General features: G+C 40.4%; 2 protein-coding genes across 6 annotated transcripts in view; both read left to right on the plus strand.

Annotated features, from left to right (window-relative positions):
- The first annotated feature begins 95 nt into the window (after positions 1-95).
- On the plus strand, positions 96-2,703 carry morn3 (MORN repeat containing 3). 2 transcript variants are annotated; one of them, XM_084160386.1, is made up of 6 exons: positions 96-301; positions 695-841; positions 1,130-1,287; positions 1,621-1,780; positions 2,101-2,285; positions 2,422-2,703. In XM_084160386.1, the coding sequence occupies exons 2-6, from the start codon at positions 697-699 to the stop codon at positions 2,482-2,484; spliced, it is 711 nt and encodes a 236-aa protein (XP_084016512.1). In that variant the 5' UTR covers positions 96-301; positions 695-696; the 3' UTR covers positions 2,485-2,703. The 2 variants fall into 2 exon arrangements, with proteins under 2 accessions (XP_084016512.1, XP_084016511.1); XM_084160385.1 differs by lacking the exon at positions 96-301 and having other exon boundaries at positions 618-841; positions 2,422-2,509.
- Positions 2,508-21,948, plus strand: part of LOC311128295 (lysine-specific demethylase 2B-like) — a 58,371-nt gene continuing 38,930 nt past the window's right edge. The window contains exons 1-8 of one of the 4 annotated variants that reach the window (XM_084160379.1): positions 2,508-2,703; positions 13,067-13,251; positions 16,316-16,340; positions 19,887-20,031; positions 20,293-20,371; positions 20,523-20,569; positions 21,335-21,513; positions 21,604-21,710. In XM_084160379.1, coding sequence (XP_084016505.1) covers positions 2,656-2,703; positions 13,067-13,251; positions 16,316-16,340; positions 19,887-20,031; positions 20,293-20,371; positions 20,523-20,569; positions 21,335-21,513; positions 21,604-21,710 — 815 coding nt within the window. In that variant the 5' untranslated portion in view covers positions 2,508-2,655. Of the gene's footprint in view, positions 2,704-13,066; positions 13,252-16,315; positions 16,341-19,067; positions 19,238-19,886; positions 20,032-20,292; positions 20,372-20,522; positions 20,570-21,334; positions 21,514-21,603; positions 21,711-21,948 lie in introns of those variants that run through there. The other 3 variants (XM_084160380.1, XM_084160381.1, XM_084160382.1) reach the window with 3 other exon arrangements.

Consider the following 21,948-nt stretch of genomic DNA (forward strand, 5'->3'; position numbering starts at 1 on the left):
CATAAACATAACTGTATGTGTATGACTGTTCTGAACAATGATTTTGAGGCAATATAATGACACATTTACAAAAACTGAGAAAGTTTCACACTCAGCCCGAACAAAATCGAGTATTTGTACATCTATACAAGTTTGTTGCTATGGGGATAGAACGCTTGGTTATACACTTTGTTTGCCACTCATGTCTTTTACCACCTAGCTAGCTAACCAGCTATGTTGACCTAATGTCAAATTTTACTTTGAAAGTTGAAAAGACAAGCGGATTGAGCTAAAAGGAGTCGTTCGCTTGGACACATACGAGGTACAATTTGGGTTAATAAATTATTTTTAGCTAGCTAGCTAAGTTGGGTAGCTAGCTAAATGTTCATTTATTAACCCAAATTGTTGGCACAATTTGCGAAATGTTCTTAGTTTGTTTATGTGTTGGTTGCCTTTTGATCAGTCATTGTAAAGAAACAATGTAGCTATAGCTAGCTTCAAATTATAAACTATTTTCAACTACTTTTACCATGAATGGACTGTCAAGTCTTTGCATCCATAGCTCTAGTCTAGTGGTTACCAGATACATTTCTACAGCATCCTCAAAAAGCAGGTGGTGGTGCTGCAGTTCTGCTGTAAATTGATTAAGGATTGTGCGTTTAAGTTATGAACTTTTTCAAAGAATGTTTGAAAATCATGTATGTTTTGCTTACAGCCATGCCTCATCTGAAGAAACCTCGAAAAGTGGAGCCCCTGTCAAAATTATGGGACAGAAAGGCACAGAAGTGTGGACTGCGACACACTGTTTATTCAGTGAATGGAGATGAATACACGGGGGATTGGCTGGACAGCAAGAAGCATGGTACAACTGTTGCATGACATAGATTTTGCACACACCATTTATCTCGAAGTATTATGCCTAGGCTTACTGTATCACAATTCAGACACATGGGCTGTGACTGGTTCTCTCAATTTTTTCATTTAAAATATTTCAACAGGTTCTAAGAATGTAGATATAAACGTTTTTTATTTCCCACTACAACTTCAATAGTATTGGTCACCACTCATTTTGTTACCAGCTAGACCTATTTTCTTTTATGTCCAATGAATATGTGGGTGGTTTTTCTCACTGTTCCTTAAATTTTTCTAGGCAAAGGAACTCAAATTTGGAAGAAGGGCAGGGCCATTTATGATGGAGACTGGAAATATGGCAAACGTGATGGATATGGGACCTACAGCAAGCTCCTGTCTGCAACCAATGAGTATTCAAGGGAATACTCAGGAGAATGGAAAAATGACAAGAAGCATGTATGTACTCATAATAATAATAATAATATGCCATTTAGCAGACGCTTTTATCCAAAGCGACTTACAGTCATGCGTGCATACATTTTTGTGTATGGGTGGTCCCGGGGATCGAACCCACTACCTTGGCGTTACAAGCGCCGTGCTCTACCAGCTGAGCTACAGAGGACCACACTCAATTGCAGGATGGTAGTACACAGAACAAGTTTTGTATTGTTAGGCTGAGAATGTAAATAATGTAACCCTAGGCCTATTCTATTTCTGCATTTATTATAAGACACCTGGCCTCAGTGAAACACAAGGGCCAGTTTCTATAGGTCTTCTCATCTACCTTAGGGGTTTGGGACCTACTTCTACAGTGACTCTGCCTGCTATGAGGGAGAATGGAGCGAGGATCAGAGGAGTGGCTGGGGCAGGATGTATTATGACAATGGGGACATATATGAGGGAGAATGGCTGAAGAACAAACATCACGGACAGGGCATGCTTCGTCTCGGTAAGGGCATATTATTTTACATGGAAGACTATCTCATGACTGTCGCCAGGGGTGTGTGCAAGACAAAAAAGTTGATTTCCAGAGTATGCAAGTGGATGGGTGAGAAAGATGAAGTAATTGTAGCCTACATTTTAATGCATCTTCATTTGTGTACTTTGACAATATGGCTGTAATTCAATGAAACACTGAAAGAAATGTCTTACTGCTGTGCCAACAGTGATTAGTTAATACAATGTTTATTTGGTGAAACAAAGTTGTCATTTGGCCGTAGACTATATACAGTATGTCAGGTTGCGCGACTTCTCTCATTTGTTTTGAAGCCAATGAAAATAGGTATGAAGGCAACTGGAAGTATGGGAAGAAGAATGGGCATGGAAAGTTCTTTTACCAGGACAAAGGTCAGCTTTATGAGGGCTTCTGGGTGGACGGAGTGGCCAAATGTGGAACAGTGTCTGACTTTGGAAGAGAAGAGGCACCAACTCCGACAATATACCCGATTCCTAAGGTACATACTTTGTCTTTTTAAGTGTTTTAAGAGGTTTGTCTTTACTAAGTGTTGCAGGTGTGGAGCTGAGCCCCTTCACCTGCTTGTGAATATCAATTCATCATATTGTGAGGTATCCCCCTTTTCTCTATTTAAGGTACATCTGTTGGATGTGAGATCAGTTTTAATGGAAACACAATCAACATACCATGGTGAATAGGACAAACCAAAGAATAACATTATCCATCTCTGCTGATCTCTGGCCACCATGCTCACTTACCATGCTGTGAAATGCCATCGTGTAACGAATAAAGAGAGCACAACATCATGAGGAAGATTTTAGCAACTTTACTTCTATGAAACGGGACCACTGAACACGATCTGACTGGTAATGAGATCACAGTGCCATCTGGCTATCATTCCCCAGTGGCAACTCAAGGTATTACAAACACATTCCTAGAAGTAAAACAAAAAGCAAACGGTTACATTTGCCAAGACCAACCCACTCAGTGTACAAACAAACAAGTCACAGAGGGTGCACTTTGAACAGGAAATTAAAGCAACAGATAACACCTTTACAAAGGCAATTGTGTTCAGAAAGAATATGTGCAGCTCATCTCTGTATTCACTGTTTAAGCAGCAGTGAAAATAACTTGACGCTTTTCTAGTCACAAATTCATATTTCCGGCCAAATAATCATGGTTTAAAATGTTTCTTTCGATACCACAGTTTACCACTATGAAAACTATTTTTGTAGAGTTTATGCAGCAACATTTGGCAAAGCGATTACACTAAAAATAACTTCATAAACAGGCTGATTACATTTAATCTCTCAAACATTAATTGAAATCTGAACATTAGACTCCCGAGTGGTGCATCCTGGTTCGAATCCAGGCTCTGTCGTAGCCGGCCGTGACCGGGAGACCCATGGGGCGGCGCGCAATTGGCTCAGCGTCGTCCAGGGTAGGGGAGGGAATGGCCGGCAGGGATGTAGCTCAGTTGATAGAGCATGGCGTTTGCAACGCCAGGGTTGTGGGTTCGATTCCCACAGGGGGTATGAAAAAAAGAATAATGTATGCACTCACTAACTGTAAGTCGCTCTGGATAAGAGCGTCTGCTAAATGACAAAAAAATAAAATAAATTTGGTTGAATACAGAACTGACAGAAGTAAGACAATGGTCGCGTTCCGCTGGTCAGACGTTGCATGCATCAACCAATTGTTGCGTGCCACGTCATCGACTGTGCCATCGGGCACCAGATTGTTATAACATATGATGTGGTTAGCTGATACTTAAAATACCTATCCAGGCGTTGTAAGATCTGGCATGCATCAGCAACGCCTGGGCAGAGGTACGTGCCCATTCAGTGGTGCTCATAGAATACAATGAGGCAAGCCACCTTGTCATAACATAAATATGTTAAAGGGATAGTTCACCCAAATTACAAAATGACATTGGTTTCCTTACCCTTTAAGCAGTCTATGGACAAGGTATGACAGCAATCCATGCTTTGGTTTAGTTTCTACATGCTAACGTTTTAGCATTTGAGGCACAATTCCCATTCAAGTCATTTTTCACGCATCATGTTCAAAACTTCTATAAATTACTTTGTTGAGCTTTACTATCAATTTTAGATACTTTCGTATGATTTGGACATGATGTGCGAAAAATGCTAATATCGACCCATGAATGTGATTTGTACCACAAATGCTAAAACGCTAACATGTGGAAACAGTGCCAGGGAAACTAAACCAAAGCATAGATTGCTTTCATACCTTGTCCATGGACTGCTTAGAGGGTAAGGAAAGCAGTGTCATGTTTTAATTTGGGTGAACTATCCCTTTAATAAGAGGCCTCTTTAGCCCCCTCCTACCATTACCTGTAAGGTAAATGAAATAACAAATCTGGCCTAAATGCTCCAAGTGCCAGTGAAAGAAGCATTCTCAAACGTTTGTATAACTTCAGCCAGTAGTTTTGAAAGTGGTGCTCACAAGACAAAAGTGGTCCCCGTTTTGTGTACGACTTCATCCAATTGTGTACCATGTCATCCATTTTGGGTGATATGTTACGAATTTATAAATTTGGATGATATACGATTTAGCAACTTGTGTGATATGTTACGAATCCAATTGACCCTTTGCTAAACCCCCGGCCCCCTTGGTTACTGTAGCAACCTTGGACAACGTTTTCCTGGGAAGCCTAACACCCCCTTCTAACCACTGGCGTAATCCCCTCACAATGACCTCAAACTGTGTTTTTAATACACAATGAAATTAAACACAGACTACATCTTGCTAATCAGGAGACTCTCAGGTATGTTGTGGTTGACTGTCATTGCAATTGCTTCACGGGAACCTGGTAAAATGAAGGTTGTAGTGTGGCTAGCCACTGGACGGCTCTGAATGCACTGTCAGCATGCAGCCAAAGTTACTAACCACTTTTGGAGCTAGCTAACTAGCGCTCTCAAATCGTATCCTGATGTCGACAGCAGATGAGAGCTGTATTCATAGCATGGCTAATTTAGCTAGCTAACATACATTTCGAAAAAACAAGTTATACAGTGGGGAAAAAAAGTATTTAGTCAGTCACCAATTGTGCAAGTTCTCCCACTTAAAAAGATGAGAGAGGCCTGTAATTTTCATCATAGGTACACGTCAACTATGACAGACAAAATGAGAATTTTTTTTCCAGAAAATCACATTGTAGGATTTTTTATGAATTTATTTGCAAATTATGGTGGAAAATAAGTATTTGGTCAATAACAAAAGTTTCTCAATACTTTGTTATATACCCTTTGTTGGCAATGACACAGGTCAAACGTTTTCTGTAAGTCTTCACAAGGTTCTCACACACTGTTGCTGGTATTTTGGCCCATTCCTCCATGCAGATCTCCTCTAGAGCAGTGATGTTTTGGGGCTGTCGCTGGGCAACACGGACTTTCAACTCCCTCCAAAGATTTTCTATGGGGTGGAGATCTGGAGACTGGCTAGGCCACTCCAGGACCTTGAAATGCTTCTTACGAAGCCACTCCTTCGTTGCCCGGGCGGTGTGTTTGGGATCATTGTCATGCTGAAAGACCCAGCCACGTTTCATCTTCAATGCCCTTGCTGATGGAAGGAGGTTTTCACTCAAAATCTCACGATACATGGCCCCATTCATTCTTTCCTTTACACGGATCAGTCGTCCTGGTCCCTTTGCAGAAAAACAGCCCCAAAGCATGATGTTTCCACCCCCATGCTTCACAGTAGGTATGGTGTTCTTTGGATGCAACTCAGCATTCTTTGTCCTCCAAACACGACGAGTTGAGTTTTTACCAAAAAGTTTTATTTTGGTTTCATCTGACCATATGACATTCTCCCAATCCTCTTCTGGATCATCCAAATGCACTCTAGCAAACTTCAGACGGGCCTGGACATGTACTGGCTTAAGCAGGGGGATACGTCTTGCACTGCAGGATTTGAGTCCCTGGCGGCGTAGTGTGTTACTGATGGTAGGCTTTGTTACTTTGGTCCCAGCTCTCTGCAGGTCATTCACTAGGTCCCCCCGTGTGGTTCTGGGATTTTTGCTCACCGTTCTTGTGATCATTTTGACCCCACGGGGTGAGATCTTGCGTGGAGCCCCAGATCGAGGGAGATTATCAGTGGTCTTGTATGTCTTCCATTTCCTAATAATTGCTCCCACAGTTGATTTCTTCAAACCAAGCTGCTTACCTATTGCAGATTCAGTCTTCCCAGCCTGGTGCAGGTCTGCAATTTTGTTTCTGGTGTCCTTTGACAGCTCTTTGGTCTTGGCCATAGTGGAGTTTGGAGTGTGACTGTTTGAGGTTGTGGACAGGTGTCTTTTATACTGATAACAAGTTCAAACAGGTGCCATTAATACAGGTAACGAGTGGAGGACAGAGGAGCCTCTTAAAGAAGAAGTTACAGGTCTGTGAGAGCCAGAAATCTTGCTTGTTTGTAGGTGACCAAATACTTATTTTCCACCATAATTAGCAAATAAATTCATTAAAAATCCTACAATGTGATTTTCTGGAATTATTTTTCTCAATTTGTCTGTCATAGTTGACGTGTACCTATGATGAAAATTACAGGCCTCTCTCATCTTTTTAAGTGGGAGAACTTGCACAATTGGTGGCTGACTAAATACTTTTTTTCTCCACTGTATTAACTGCAATGTTGGGTGGTCAATAAGACAGAACTAGCAAACAATGTAACAAAAGTATAATTTCGGATTGAAAAAATACTCCAACAGTATACTTGTTTACTGAATATGAGAGTGACATTTTAGGGAACCTAATTCACAGTAAAAATGTGTGACTCGTGCCACTAGTAGATCAATAAACCATTGTCGTCAACATTGCAAAATATAACATACAATGCCCATATTACACCAGCTACAAGATTGGAAAAATAATAGTTTTGTCCTATTACAGTGAACTTTGAGTGATTATAATTACATTTTAACACAGTAAACATGGATGGTAAACATTTTGTGACGTGTGCCACTAGTAGATCATGAATCCAGTGTGATGACCATTGCATACCATACGAAGCCCATATTATGCTATCTTAAAATATGGGGTAAAATAATTGGTTATTCTATATTACAGTGAACTTTGAGGGTATATAACTTAAGTTTTCCACAATGGCTGGTAAACATATTTTGAGGTGTGTGCCACTAGTAGATCATTAATCCAGTGTGATGACTATTACATACCATAAGATGCAGATATTATGCCAGTTTAAAGATGTTTTGTGACGTGTACCACTAGTAGATAAATAATCCATTGTCATCAACATTGCAAAACATAACATGCCCATATTATGCCAGCTCCAAGATGGAGAAAATACTTGTTTTGTCCTATTATAGTGAACTTTGAGGAATTCTAATTTAATTTTAACGCAGTAAACAGGGATGGTAAACACTTTGTGACATGTGTCCACTGTTGCAATTGAACTGGATGATTAAAGATGTTGTTTAAACTTAAAACTGTTGTCACTGTCTCAGCTCACACTTCCCTTCACCGAATGAAACCAGTTTGAGGTTCATGCTTTTATTCAAGATAACAAGAGCTTTGTGTGTGCAATAGTTTGAAGATAAATCTTTATTACACCGAGACTGATTCCAAAATTAAACTTGAATTATAATGTATAATTATAATTGTATTATACATTTCATATTGATGTACACACCACATATCAGTCATACAACTACATAACGTGTATATAGTGCCTAACACAACCCCAAAGTGCAGTGAGAGTATGTGTGCCCGTCCCAAAGGTATGTTAACATCAATATAATATATTATATGGCCTATTACGTAGTCACACACCCAGTGCACTTGACTTGGATAATATAAGATATGCCCAGTTCCAAACCAAACCTTAGTGTAGCTCAGGGGTGTCAAACTCATTTTAGCTCAGGGGCCACATGGAGGAAAATCTATTCTCAAGTGGGCCGGACCGGAAAAATCATGGTATATATAACTTAAAAACAACAACTTCAGATTGTTTTCTTTGTTTTAATACGATCAACATACAACATAAAGCTGGAGCCTGAGGACAGTGTGTCCAAAATAGTACAAGCACAACATCACTATTAATCATAAAACACGTCAAGTTTATTTGAAAATTCTAAAGAAAAAGAACACACAAACACACAATGCCTCAGTGATTAACAGAACTTTTTCACAGATCACAGAACTATATCAGGGTGTCATTTCTCAGGCAGAAATGTAGATAAAAATAATGAAATCCTGTTCCCCAAACAAGTGCAAGAACCACAGAGTCAAGAATAGGTTAAATATACAAATAAAATAAAAACAATTAAAAACAATAGCACATCAACATAAAAACATATAAACATAAAGCTGGAGCCTGAGGACAGTGTCCAAAAGCACAACATCACTATTAATCATAAAACACCTCAAGTTATTTGAAAGTTCTGAGGACAAAGAACACACAAACACACAATGCCTCAGTGATTAACAGAACTGTTTCACAGATCACAGAACTATATCAGGGTGTCATTTCTCAGGCAGAAATGTAGATAAAAATAATGAAATCCTGTTCCCCAAACAAGTGCAAGAACCACAGAGTCAAGAATAGGTTAAATATACAAATAAAATAAAATCAATTAAAAACAATAGCACATCAACATAAAAACATATAAACATAAAGCTGGAGCCTGAGGACAGTGTCCAAAAGCACAACATCACTATTAATCATAAAACACCTCAAGTGATTTGAAAGTTCTGAGGACAAAGAACACACAAACACACAATGCCTCAGTGATTCACAGAAGTATATCACAGAACTATATCAGGGTGTCATTTCTCAGGCAGAAATGTAGATAAAAATAATGAAATCCTGTTCCCCAAACAAGTGCAAGAACCACAGAGTCAAGAATAGGTTAAATATACAAATAAAATAAAATCAATTAAAAACAATAGCACATCAACATAAAAACATAAACATAAATCTGAAAGCGTTGCTCAAACTCCCGTAACAGTCCCGTTATTTTATCTTTGAACCGCTTCATGTCTGCCACATGTTGGGTCGCGCACACATTTTTCAGACAGGGGAAGTGAGCTGCATCACCACCGGCAAGTTGCGTCTCCCACAATGACAGCTTCAACTTGAAAGAACGTATGCTGTCATAATACTGCGTGACAACTTTGTTGCGCCCTTGCAGCTGTTTGTTCAAGTTATTCAGGTGCTCTGTAACATCCACCATAAATGCAAGGTCCTGCATCCATTCTGCGGAATGAAATTCTAACACTGGTTTGCCCTTTTCTTCCATGAACTGTTCAATTTCTTCTCGTAAATCAAAGAAACGCCTCAGCACAGCACCTCGTCTTAACCATCTTACCTCAGTGTGGTATGGCAGGCCATAGATGTGGTCTTTCTCTCTGAGAAGGCTGTCAAACTGACGGTGATTCAGGCTTCTGGATCGGATGAAATTAACAGTTTGGATGACCACCTTCATGACGTTATCCATCTTTAATGACTTGAAACACAAAGCCTCCTGGTGCAAAATACAGTGAAAAGTCAAAAAATCACGTCCTCCATTTGCAGATTGCACTTTCTCTCTGAACTTTGTCACAACGCCTGCTTTTTTCCCGATCATTGAGGGCGCACCATCTGTAGCCAGGCTGACAGCGCGGGACCAGTCCACTCCGACCCTGTCCAGCGCGCCGACGAGTGCGGTAAAAATATCAGCTGCTGTCTTTGTATCTGTCATCGGCACCAACTCCACGAACTCCTCGGTGACAGTCAATGTGTCATCAACTCCGCGGATGAAAATGGCCAGTTGTGCAACATCTGTAATGTCCGTGCTTTCATCAATTGCAACCGAAAACGCAATAAATGACTTTACTTTTTGCTTCAACTGGCTGTCCAAATACACTGAAAGATCGGAAATCCTGTCTGCAACTGTGTTTCTTGTCAGGCTGATATTTACAAAAGCCTGACGCTTTTCAGGGCACACAATCTCCGCTGCCTTCATCATGCATGTTTTTACAAATTCACCCTCACTAAATGGTTTTGAAGCCACTGCGATTTCATTAGCAATGAGGTAGCTAGCTTTCACTGCAGCGTCACTGATGTCTCGGCTGTGAGTAAACACAGACTGCTGTTTCTTCAGACCCGCCAACAGTTCATTCACCTTCTCTCATCTCCGCTGTCCTTGAAAGTTGTCATATTTGTCGGCATGAAGACTCACATAGTGGCGACGAAGGTTATATTCTTTCAGCACTGCAACATGCTCTGAACACACCAAACATACAGCTTTCCCATTCAATTCCGTGAATAAATAGGATGACCATTTTTCTTGGAACACTCTGCGTCCACTTTTCTCTTTTTTGACAGAGACATATTGGGGCAATGAGGGTGCCAAAGCACATAATGTTAAAAGTAGAAGCCGTAATAAATATTGCGGGCAAAACAAAGTAGCTCATTGGCTGCACGTGCTTGACCTACTTGCTCTGCCCCGGTATAAACAGTTTGCTTGCTTAACACAATTGCTATTGCGCCATCCAGTGGACGCAATTGGAACAGCAGTTTATTTTATTGAAAAATTGCAGCGCATTTTTATACTTTACAAAAAAATGTTTTTTGTTTTTTTCAAAATCATCTTGCGGGCCGGATTAAACCCGTTTGCGGGCCTAATCCGGCCCGCGGGCCGGACGTTTGACACCCCTGGTGTAGCTAGTCACCTCTGAAATTATTGGCACACTTGATAAAGATGAGCAAAAAATACTATCAAATAAATATTACAAATACTGAGCTGTATTGTATTATATTATTTTATACTAATACAATTCCACAGAGAAAGTGATTTTGTTAAAAAAGTTATTTTATCTATCAAAAAGATATGGATCAAAATTATTGGCACCTGTTTTCAATACTCCGATACCCTCCACTTTCGAGGATAACAGCACAGCCTTTTTATAAAATGTTTTATGAGGTTGGAGAACACATTAGGAGCGATCTTAAACTATTCCTCCAAACAGGATCTTTCCAGATCTTTGATATCCTTTGTCTGCGCTTATGGACTACTCTCTTCAATTCAAACCACTAGTTTGAAATGGGGATAAAGTCAGGAGCCTGAGATTACCATTGCAAAATGTTGATTTTATGGTCAGTTAATAATTGCTTTATCAAGTGTGCCAATAATTTCAGAGGTGACTGTATGAGTGGACTAGAGAAGATCTACTTTAAGTGCCTTGGGGGTAGGTGTCCATTTGGAATAGAGCAAGAGTCATGGTTATAAGCAGTTACAGGTGGGTCTAATCCTGAATGCTGATAGGTTAAAACAGCATTCCAGCCGGTGTCTATTGCACAAGTTACCACCGGCTAAATCTATGACATTAAAATGCCTATTTACTCTGTTCCATCTGACTGTGCAATCCACTGTCTCATCAGCCCAGTCAGGCAATTTATAAACTTGATCTCCACTACAAAAAGCATCTAGACATTATCTCACATTACTTTTAGACCAACATTTCGTTTTCAACAGCGGAGATTTGTATAAACCTTGCTATCTGTCTCTCCGACATTTGCAACATTGTTTCAATATTCAAATAGATCTCCAGCTGTCACATAGTAATGAACGTGTCGGGAGTCGGGACGGGACAGACAGGCAGCATTTCTCAGCCAGTCGAAATCATGAATCAGCTGGCATCATTTTTATGGATATATACAAAGAAATGTCAATTGAAAAAAGGTCAAACGAAACTAAATGCAGCTAGTTTGCGGTCTTTCCAGCTTCAGTTTGAAGTGATTTTGTTAGCTGTGTTGTTGGCTAGCTCCTCGGAAGAACAGTCCCCTGATGAGTGAGCACATTTTCTATGCCAGGTGAAATCGCGCCTCATTAGCTCATTGTTATGGATGTATCCAAATAAATGTCACTAGAAAACAGCTTAAACAAATGCAAATTCAGCTACTTTGCTGTTACTCTGGCTGCACTGTTTGACGTGACTGTAAGTTAGCCGTAGTTGGCTAGCTAGCAAGCAAGAACGTTGCCAGCCAGTATGGCAATGGGACATTTTGAACAAACGACTGGGTCGCGTCTCTGGCAACCGAACCGATAAAACGAACAACCAGCTGGCTTGGGTAGCAACTCTAGTTTTGTGTCGCGACTATATATTGTGGAAGGATGAAATATTATGAATAAATTCATCAAAATAACGTTTTTAATGAAAATATGTCAATCATTATTTAAATATGTTGGTAACGCATTGTATAAAAGTGATAATGCCCTCGAAGCCGGTGTTTGGAGGATAAATTGGCATGGTTTGCCAGCCCTCGACTTCGTGTCGGGCCTAACAACACCTGTGCCAATATATTCTCCAAACACCGGCTTCTCGAGCATTATCACTTAATTATACCATGGCATTGTTGAATACTCGTTTCTGATTGGCTTGAAGGACATTCTAGTGCGTGCATTATTTCCCTATAAAGCACAGTATATTTGCACAGTAGAATTCAATGGCTATAGTTCTTACATGTTCTATGTTTGAGCTGCTTTTGAATGCAAAAGTCAAATTAAAAACATTGTCATTGTTGAATTCGATTTTCATAATAGCAAGCTAGGACTGATGGTTTGGTTAGCTAAACTAGCAAGTCTGTTTGTTTGTTTACAAAGGCAACTACTGTTGCTATCTAAACTTGCTAGCTACTTCAGTGGATGTTGAACACATTTCTACCGGCAAATGAACACATTTCAGGCAGTAAATTTGTTAAATTATAGCCATGGTATAAAAGGGATAATCTCGGGGCTCTATGCGTTCTCTGGAAAATAATGCAACTCAGTGGAAGGTTAGTTCCACTCTGCTAATGCATTGTGGAACACACCTTCCACGTCGTTCATTATTTTCCAGAGAACGCATAGCCCCTCCTTGATTATCCATTACATAACCCACCCACCACTCCCTGCCCTTCTCCAAGTACAAAGTAAAAATATATTTTCTGCAATAATACACTGACTTATACAAATATAGGAATAAGAACATCAGAGACCTTTTGAAATCCCCTAAACTAATTTCTAGTGGAAAAACAGACATTTCGTTTTCACCTCCACCATCCTACTGTACAGCACCACTGGGTGATGTTTTTCAAGCTATAACATTTCCTAAAATGAATAAAAATGATTTTAAAAGACTGAAATTAAGTCAGTCATAATAATATATCATATTATATCATATTCACACACAGTATACATCTTCTTTCTTACATGATTATGTAAGCAAGCATATAACGTCACAGTAAGGTTATAGCTGGCTCTAACTTGTGTGTCCTCAGATCAGGAGTGGGGGCTGGTTCGGGCGTGTCTTCATCCCCTGGGTAACACCTTTTCTCTGTTTGTCCTCCCCTCCATCCCCTCCCTCTTTCCTCCTGTCATCTGCCTCATCCCTCTCTCCTGTGTCTGTGCCTCATTGTTCCCCTGGGAAACCTGAGAGGGCGATAGAGAGAACGGAGAGGTTAATGTTAGAGACAGTTCCAAGTGGCAAGTATAGACAAGTTTACGCGCTGTATCCCGGGTGGCGCCATAACTCTACACAAATGCATTTCATTTCCGCCAGAAGTTGTTGGCACAACGTCTGCCGGTGTAAACACAGCGATGTCGACGCTAGCTTGGGAACACGGTTCTACTACTATGCCGCAACCCGTCAAGGAGCGGAGGGGGAGGAACTTGCAAGGGACTATTTGGAAACTCTGGGCAACAGCATTGAAACCAAAGGCTTAGTGGTGTGCGAAAAGGAACCGTGGCTTGCAGCATCTCCCGATGGAGTGATAAACAACGACATTCTGTTGGAGATCAAATCACCTGGGATGGGAAACAAGTCACTTGCAGAATTTTTTGCAACAAAGAACTGTGAAATCACAACTGTGGCAAACGGAGATAGGGTAGATTACCATATTGCCTGCAATGGTCCAAAAGGCTACTACATGCAGGTACAAATTGGGATGCACTGCACAGGGCTTCAGCACTCCAAGTTGGTGATCTGGAACAAAACTGAGCACCTAGAAATCGAAGTACCCTACGACCAAGGCTTTGTCCAGGGGCATATCATAAGGCTGCGCACATTCTACTTTGCCCACATGCTCCCGAAAATTGTTGATGATTTTGTTGAGGGAAGGTTACAGTTCTGCAGTAAATATCTCAGCTTTTTAAAACCAAAATAAACTGCCTTATTTAGGTCATGCCCACAGGAGCCAACAGATGTCCATTGTTTACATGATCTCTTTATGCTGTGCAATATATCAGTGTGCCTACTGTTTGAGTGAAAATAAAGTTTGATGTAATTTCAATCCTTAGAGTGCTACAATTTATTTTAACACAGTTCATAATTCATAGTAAGCTCATACTGTACATAAATAACACTGGATTAATTAATTGTTTTGAGGAAACTAAACAAATGGCTTCAACAAGAAAGATTGCGTGTTTAATCTTAACAGGTATTAAAAAGTAAAATACAAAAGCAGCCCACACAATTACATCACTATGAAAATATTCATATATAATATTAAAAAATACAATGCACGCAGTATTTGTTGTGTTTATCTGTATTTAATGAACAACATGGCTGGGTGTTGGTAGACAGGGACACAGGGCAAGATTCTAAACCTCACTGATCAGTGGACTCTTCAGGTTAACTAGGCCAGCACAGATGGTTAAGATGTTGTCCAGTTTCGGTGCCATGCTGATGGGAACATTCTGGGATAAAATCTTAAAACACCTTCAGTCTCTGGATTGCTCTTTCCACATGTATGCGGACATTGGCTACTCGCCTGGTGCGTGTCGTCTCCTCATTGGTCAACTGATTGCGCCTGTAGGTGGAAGCAGGGATGTTCAAACTGACCCTTCTCTCATCAAGCAAGTCTCGAATGGTGAACCCACGGTCCGCCATGACCTCATCACCAGCCCTCAGATAGTCTAGGAACCCACTGTCCATGGTGATAAACTTATCGCTGCTTCTGCCAGCATAGGCATCAGATATAAACATGATTAGCCCATTAGGGGCCACAGCGACGAGATATTTCACAGTGTTGCGTGATTTATACTGGCTGAAAGTGTCACTCCTTGAGTCGTGGTTTGTGGCTCTCTGCATTGCACTTTCGGCACAGTCAATGATGCAGGTGGTTCGAGGGTAGTTCCTCTGAAACGACAAGGGCATGGTGGCACGAATGGTCTCTCTTGGAAGCCAGGGGATCAGGACTTTGAACTGTTCACCCATCACGTCAATCCAGTGACTAATCACAATGCTTGCCATGGATGTAGACACATTGAAGCGGTGAGCAATATCTCCTAATATTAGGTTTAGTTTTAGTTTCATCAACGTCATAAGTATTTGGTCAACAACAGGAAGGGTAATTGATGGCTTACTGAAAGGCAATAACACCGTCACCAGGGTGAAGAATTGAACCATAAGCACTCCTGTATACAGCCGGGACCTAGCATCATCAATGACCGTGGTGCTGGTCACAGTAGGACCCATTTCTGCCTCGCACTGTGTGGCCTTGTCTACTTTAACAGACTGTGTTGTTGAACAGTAAATGTGATCAATATGTGACGGATCCTCCCATTGGGTCTGGGCATCTCGAAATTTTGGTGTAGCAGGCTCGGCCTCACAGACAGGCTGAGGTTTCTGGAGCATCTAAAAAGGGGAAGAGAAAACATGGATGGAGCAAAATTAATGCAGGCATAGAGTCCTCTCACTACAAACATCACAATGGAAAAATGTGTACTACAACATTGCACTCACACGCACACACACACAATCATCATCACAACAGCCTGCCACCTTGCATTGTATTTATGATGTAGACTAAGGCACACGCAGGCAGGCACACACACACACACACAATTAATGATGTAGCTATCGTGGGCATTGTTTGTCCCATCTCCAAAACAATCAACTGCCTTAGCAAAATACCGGTAGCAATGTTAATGTATGACAACTTCTTCATAATTAACAGTATTGTCAGCTTCATAGCTAAAGTTGCTGAACTTACCCTCAGATTCAAGTCTGCGTTTCTTTATCTGGGAGGAGGCAGTGGTCCGCTGGGTGAGTTGACGCCTATTTGGCTGGGGAGGGCGATTGTATCCCAACCACAACTCTGGGAAAGGATTATCCTTGGTAGGTTTTTGGTCAACAAAGTGATAGGAACAAACAAAAACGTTGAGGGGTGGTTTCTTTAGATTCAATGCCTTCAGCCAGGTCCTTGATTCCGAGTCGGTATCAGGCTTGCGAAAAAATGTAAACAATGGAGCGCATGGACATTGCCTCTTTGTAGCTGGTTTGTGGTCATAGCACTCTCTATCTAACCACTCGTTCAGGTGCTTTCTCGAGTTTTTGCAACCAACTACCGCACACGTCGTTCCCGAACCACTTTTCTTCATGTTGTAATTGTAATTTTTATATCCTCTTTGTCACTGCGATATCAGTGCTTTGTCGGCACAACGGAGCTAGCTAGCAAAACAAACCCAGCCCGTCAGAACGGAACTGTATTGCATCGACGGGAGGAGTTCAGGAAGTAGAGCGGACACCATGCAAGAGGCTACAGAGAAATGGTGCGTATGTCCCTCTCCTCACCAAGTTGATTCTCTCCTCCAGCAGTCAGGTTTGAGTCTCTTCTGTTCTGTTCATTGGCCTCAATGGTGAACATCCTCCTCTCATCTTCTTCAACTTCTCCCCTAAGATCACAAGGTAGCAATGGTGTGCCATGTTAATCACACTGTATTATTGATCTACTCATCACTAAATGTTTACCATCCATTTTTACTGTCTTAAAATTGAATTAGAATCCCTCAAAGTTCACTGTAATATTGAGTAAACACATATTTTTCCAATCTTGTAGCTGGCATAATATGGGCATGTTATGCTTTGCAATGTTGATGACAATGGATTATTTATCTACTGGTGGCACACGTCACAAACATTTTAAGCTGGCATAATATGGGCATTTTATGGTACACAATTGTCATCACACTGGATTAATGATCCACTAGTCAACACCTCAAAATATGTTTACCAGCCATTTTGTCTGTGAAAATTTTTAGTTATATACCCACAAAGTTCCCTGTAATATAGAATAACCAATTATTTTACCCCATATTTTAAGATGGCATAATATGGGCATCGTATCATATGCAATGTTCATCACACTGGATTAATGATCTACTAGTGGCACACATCTAAATAAAAATTAAAAGTGTACCAGCCATTTTTTGTGAATTATTTTTATTTTTACATAGGGGTCATCAAAGTTCACTGTAACACTTTAAAAACATGATACAGAATGTGGGAGACCAAGTAAATGTAGATATTTAACACTTTTTTACATGTATAATCTCTCTTTAATTAAATACAAAGAAAAACATATCAAGCTCACTTAGATCTTGCTGTGAAGCTGTGTGTGTGTGTGTGTCTGTAGTGTACGGTGTATGTCATGACTTTAGCTCAACACATCTTGCTTTCACAATTTAACATTTGCTAAACAGCACCCCCAGTAGGCTACTGCAGCGTCTGCTGCCACACTCTACCCGTGATATCAATCATTTTTGAAAAGGCGCGAGAATGAAATAAACGTTTTGGTATGTTTTTTTAATGTGGAAGATTGAGTAAGTGTGCGTCAAACTGTTTTCTTGGAATGATTTGTAGCTATCGTCTCTATCAGTGCATCCGACTCATTTTCCCTACCAGAAAACAAGCGATACTGTAATGTGTAATGTATTTGCGCACCCCAATTCAGGAGGAAACTGAAGCGCGGTTGGCTTGACTTGCGTTTTGCGAGTGTCGGCTCTCTTGACTGTTAGACGGTATGTACAGAAGCCGCTGCAGTGTTACAGTTGAAATAAAAGTTTGTACACGTGATAAGTGTTTGTCGAATGAATAAATATGTCGTAATTGAAGAGTCAGATGAAGCACGTTGCTGTAATTGTGATGGGAATGACGTTCCGGAGTTCCCGCAGTAGCTAGGATCAGGGCTATCCAGCAAGGTCTCCTATGTGGAGGCAGTGAACATAGCTGAAGGAACGAGTGGAGATGAGGAAATAGTGGATGCCCCACAGCCTGCAGTGAATGCCTTTCAGGAGAAACACTAACAGTGAAGAAGGTGGACTTTATTGCGCACGTGATAAATTGTACAAGACAGACTAATAAAACATCTAAGAAACTAGACATCATTGTGAAGGCGGCAAAAATATTTATGTATCTCCAGGACTTGAATTGAAATGTTAGAGGGAATACTGAATGAAGAGGTTCCTGAGTCTGTGTAGGGATCTGAATAGTCATTTGAATCCGACTTAAGGAGTACATGTTTTTGGGGGGTTTATTTTTGAATACAATAAATATTTTTTCACCCTTGCCTTCTCCCTATTACTTTGCGTTAAAATGATGTTTTCACCCCATCCAGTAGGTGGAAGCACACACCTCAAATGTTTACCGACCGCCTTAATACCATAGAAGATGATATCTTGTGGAATTCAGTGCAGACTATATCGCCCAAGGTCAATAGTTCTAAACATGTAAATCGCTTACCTGTCCCGCCCTACATATTCTGAAATTGTATTTGTGTCCCCCCCCCCCCCAGCTTTATCATTGGAATGTGATACAAAACATGACCACGTGGATGCCTCGGAGCGGTCGGGGTAGGCTGTTTGGAGTGTTTATCCGACTGGATTTTAAAAAATGCCCCCCCCCCCCCACACTTCTAAAACCACAGTTACGCCCCTGATTTTAAGAACCAAATGGAAGCAAACAGAGCAAAACGAGGGTTTCTATTAGACAAATTAAGGTAGGTTCCTCGCCGTTTCGTTCCGTTTAACAAACGTTTTGCAGCTGAATCGTCAGCTCTGTTGGAGTTCATCAGAAACTTCCTTCAACATGTGGGGTTGAGTTTAGTTAGCTAATCTGAAACATATGGTGGAGAATGCGCACCAAGCACAGTGCCAATTGCAAATTCTTTGAAGGACAGCGGATGATTATAACGAAGCCATTAAAGTCACACTGTGATACAATGTCTAGCTACAAACTAACAAATTGCAATAATAAATATAATTATTTAGACGATGTTCCCACTGCGGATGTCGTGCATGCATGCGGACTAAGCAGTTTGTGCATGCATGCCATGCTGTTCATGAAATTGCAGATCTGTGCCATACAGTGGAATGGTCTCAGAAAGAAATTGAAGTGTTTTTATAAACGTTTGAACTATTTTAGTTGACATTAAGAATAAGTAGTGTTGGAAATCAGCCACTACGGATGACGTTGTCCAACAATGTTTTGATTCAATCGGTGACGTAATCCAGCACACAACAAATATGGTTCCCACTTAGTTTTGTGTCGAAACGTAAAGTGATAATTACTTTCAATGTGATTATTTGTTTTCTTAAAATTAAGGTATAAACGGATATACTAGGCAAGGGCTCAGATCATGGAAGCGGGTACAGAATCTGGACGCAAACTGGTGTGTAGCATTACCCTATTATAGCTAGCCGAGTTTGATTACTGTACGCGTTAGCTGAGCTATCAGTAGGCTATCATCAATAGCTAGCTAGCGTTACAGTGATCCTCATTAGTCAGAAGTGCCATGTCAATTTCGTTAAAATGTTGACAAAGTTCAGCTTTATGTAGTTACTTACATTTTACTTGTTTGGTCAATTATATAGCTAGGTAGCTAGCTACATTACATGATTCACAAGCCCGCTCAGCGAAACATTAAGGCAAGTGCAGCAGTTTCAACATTGTTGTGCATCTATTTTAGCACGTTATGTCAATGTTGATCCATGATATGATATCAGCGATTAATTGAGGTTATTAACTAACATTGTTTAATAATCTGTAAAGGTGTTTGCAGCAGAAGGCCCATCTACAACCACACATTGAGGTTTAGCCTAGCCATGTGCACGTGCACCACTGTTTTATTGTGATCTCTCAAGCCTACACAACAATGCACTGCATGGCCTACTCTTTTCTAATTGGAAAAGACAGCTCTTATTCAAAGCTATGCTTACATGTTCATTATATCATATTTTAAAAACACTGTTAGTAAGATGTAATAAATAATATATTGATATTGATAGATACTTTTATAACAGCTATTTTCATTCCTGTAGCGCTCCATCTGCCGGACAATGTACGACGAAAATGAGGACTTCTCTGACGTTGAAGAAATTGCTAATGTCAGGGGTTTCAATCTGGAGGAGAAACTTGTTAGCGACTCATACAACACACATTTCGTTCAGTTGATGGACGGCAAAGGTACACATCTGTTTCATTCATAAAATGTTACCACACACTCACAATCCCCCATGCAGACTCTTAACTGGCTGGACATGCACAATTTCTAAAAAAATTATGGATTCACACGTGAGGGCAAAAGTTCCCATTGGTTAATTCGTTTTTGTGCAGGATGTCCTCACAAATCCATGATATGCACACACGTCGCACATTGATTTACCTGAATATATATGCAGAAGTTATAATGGCTCACTGACTACCTACACTTTTTCTTCTTCTCAGATTTCACTTATGAGTATGTCCAGAGAGAGGCACTTCAGACCCCTCTTATTTTCAAAGCCAGAGATGGACTAGGGATCAGGTGAGACATGAGTAAAATCTGATGGCCTGTGAACAATACAATCATGTTTAGCCTATTATATACTATTTTTCTTACTTGGTTAAATATTAGGCTTTATGGAATGGTTTGATGTTAATATGCTTATCATGACTATATTCTTTAAAAAAAACAGAATGCCAGACCCGGAGTTCACCGTCAGTGAGATTAAAGGTTTGGTTGGTAAGTCTATCTGTTTTTAAATAGCAGGCAAAAAAGTAGGTAAATTATTCCTTTCCCTGCATCAATACTTATCTTAGACTCATCATTTAGTTTAGACAGCAGTGCCAACCTACTCCACAATACCCTGCATTTCTTGATGAATGAAAAGCATGCTACTGGAAAAGGTGTCAAAAAGTGTGTGGATGTTGATGTAAACTTCTGTAAGCCTGTAATGCAAAAATGAGACGACTCCAGACATTTGCAATGCAGATCCAATATATATAGGCCTATTCATATAGATTCTATATTTTAATCAGACTGATATCAGTTACAGTTAAATGGCTCTTTTTACTTGAGCTAAATTACCACTTATTTGATATCTCCAGGGCTCTACAGTGTGACCATTTTAGTCGCATATGCGCTTAAATATTTTTCTGTGCGACCTGGAATTTTAATTAAGGACCACCATTGCGCTTAGAAAAATGTAGGATTCTAGCTTTACTACCTCAAAGATTTTTAATTGTTCTCCTACATTTCTTTGTGTGCGCCAACATTTTCAATTTAGTGCACGTGGTCCTTGTTAAAAAGGTCAGTGTAGACTTGCCCTGCTCTCATGTCAGATGATGATAGTGTTCAGGGCAAGTTTTACTTTTTTATTATGGTACATAATGTATGTGTGCAGTGGTTCAGCAACTCCACCTGTTGGTAAAGGTGATGAACAACATGCATACAAATTGTATAGTTGTACCCAGGTTTACCTTAAGATTGCTGTGTTGGTGTTTGCAGGTAGCCGTCGTGCCGTTGATGTGATGGATGTGAGCACTCAGAAAGGCTCTGAGATGAGCATGGCCCAGTTTGTCCGCTACTACGAGACGCCTGAGAAAGAGCGGGACAAACTCTTCAATGTTATCAGTCTAGAGTTCAGTCACACCAAACTGGAGAACCTCATCAAGAGGCCCACTGTGGTGAGATGGCACTGGCAGTTTTTATTTCATGTGTTCATTATGAACGAGGGCAAATTTGATCGTGAATGCCAACTGTCAACTCTCTTATAGGTGGATTTAGTGGACTGGGTGGACAACATGTGGCCCCTAAAACTAAAACGAAGACAAACTGAAGCCACTAATGTCATCTCAGAGATGAAGTACCCCAAAGTACAGAAGTAAGTCGTTTAGAAATGTCATTAGTTATTGCATAGTATTTCCCATGCAATGTCAAAGTTTCTTTTTGATGTTTTAGCCTGTTTACAAAACGTAGTGGATTGTACCTAACAGGAAAATGCTCAAGCACAGGCCAAATTTTATTTTAAAAAGCTGTCAGAAAATTGCTGCTTTGCTGGGAGGAAATATTAGCCTACTCCTCCTCCTTTTTCCGAAGTCCCTCAGCCCGCTTCGCACTGC

Source organism: Coregonus lavaretus (genome assembly GCF_964263955.1).
Source record: "Coregonus lavaretus genome assembly, chromosome: 4".
In the NCBI taxonomy this organism is placed as follows: domain Eukaryota; kingdom Metazoa; phylum Chordata; class Actinopteri; order Salmoniformes; family Salmonidae; genus Coregonus; species Coregonus lavaretus.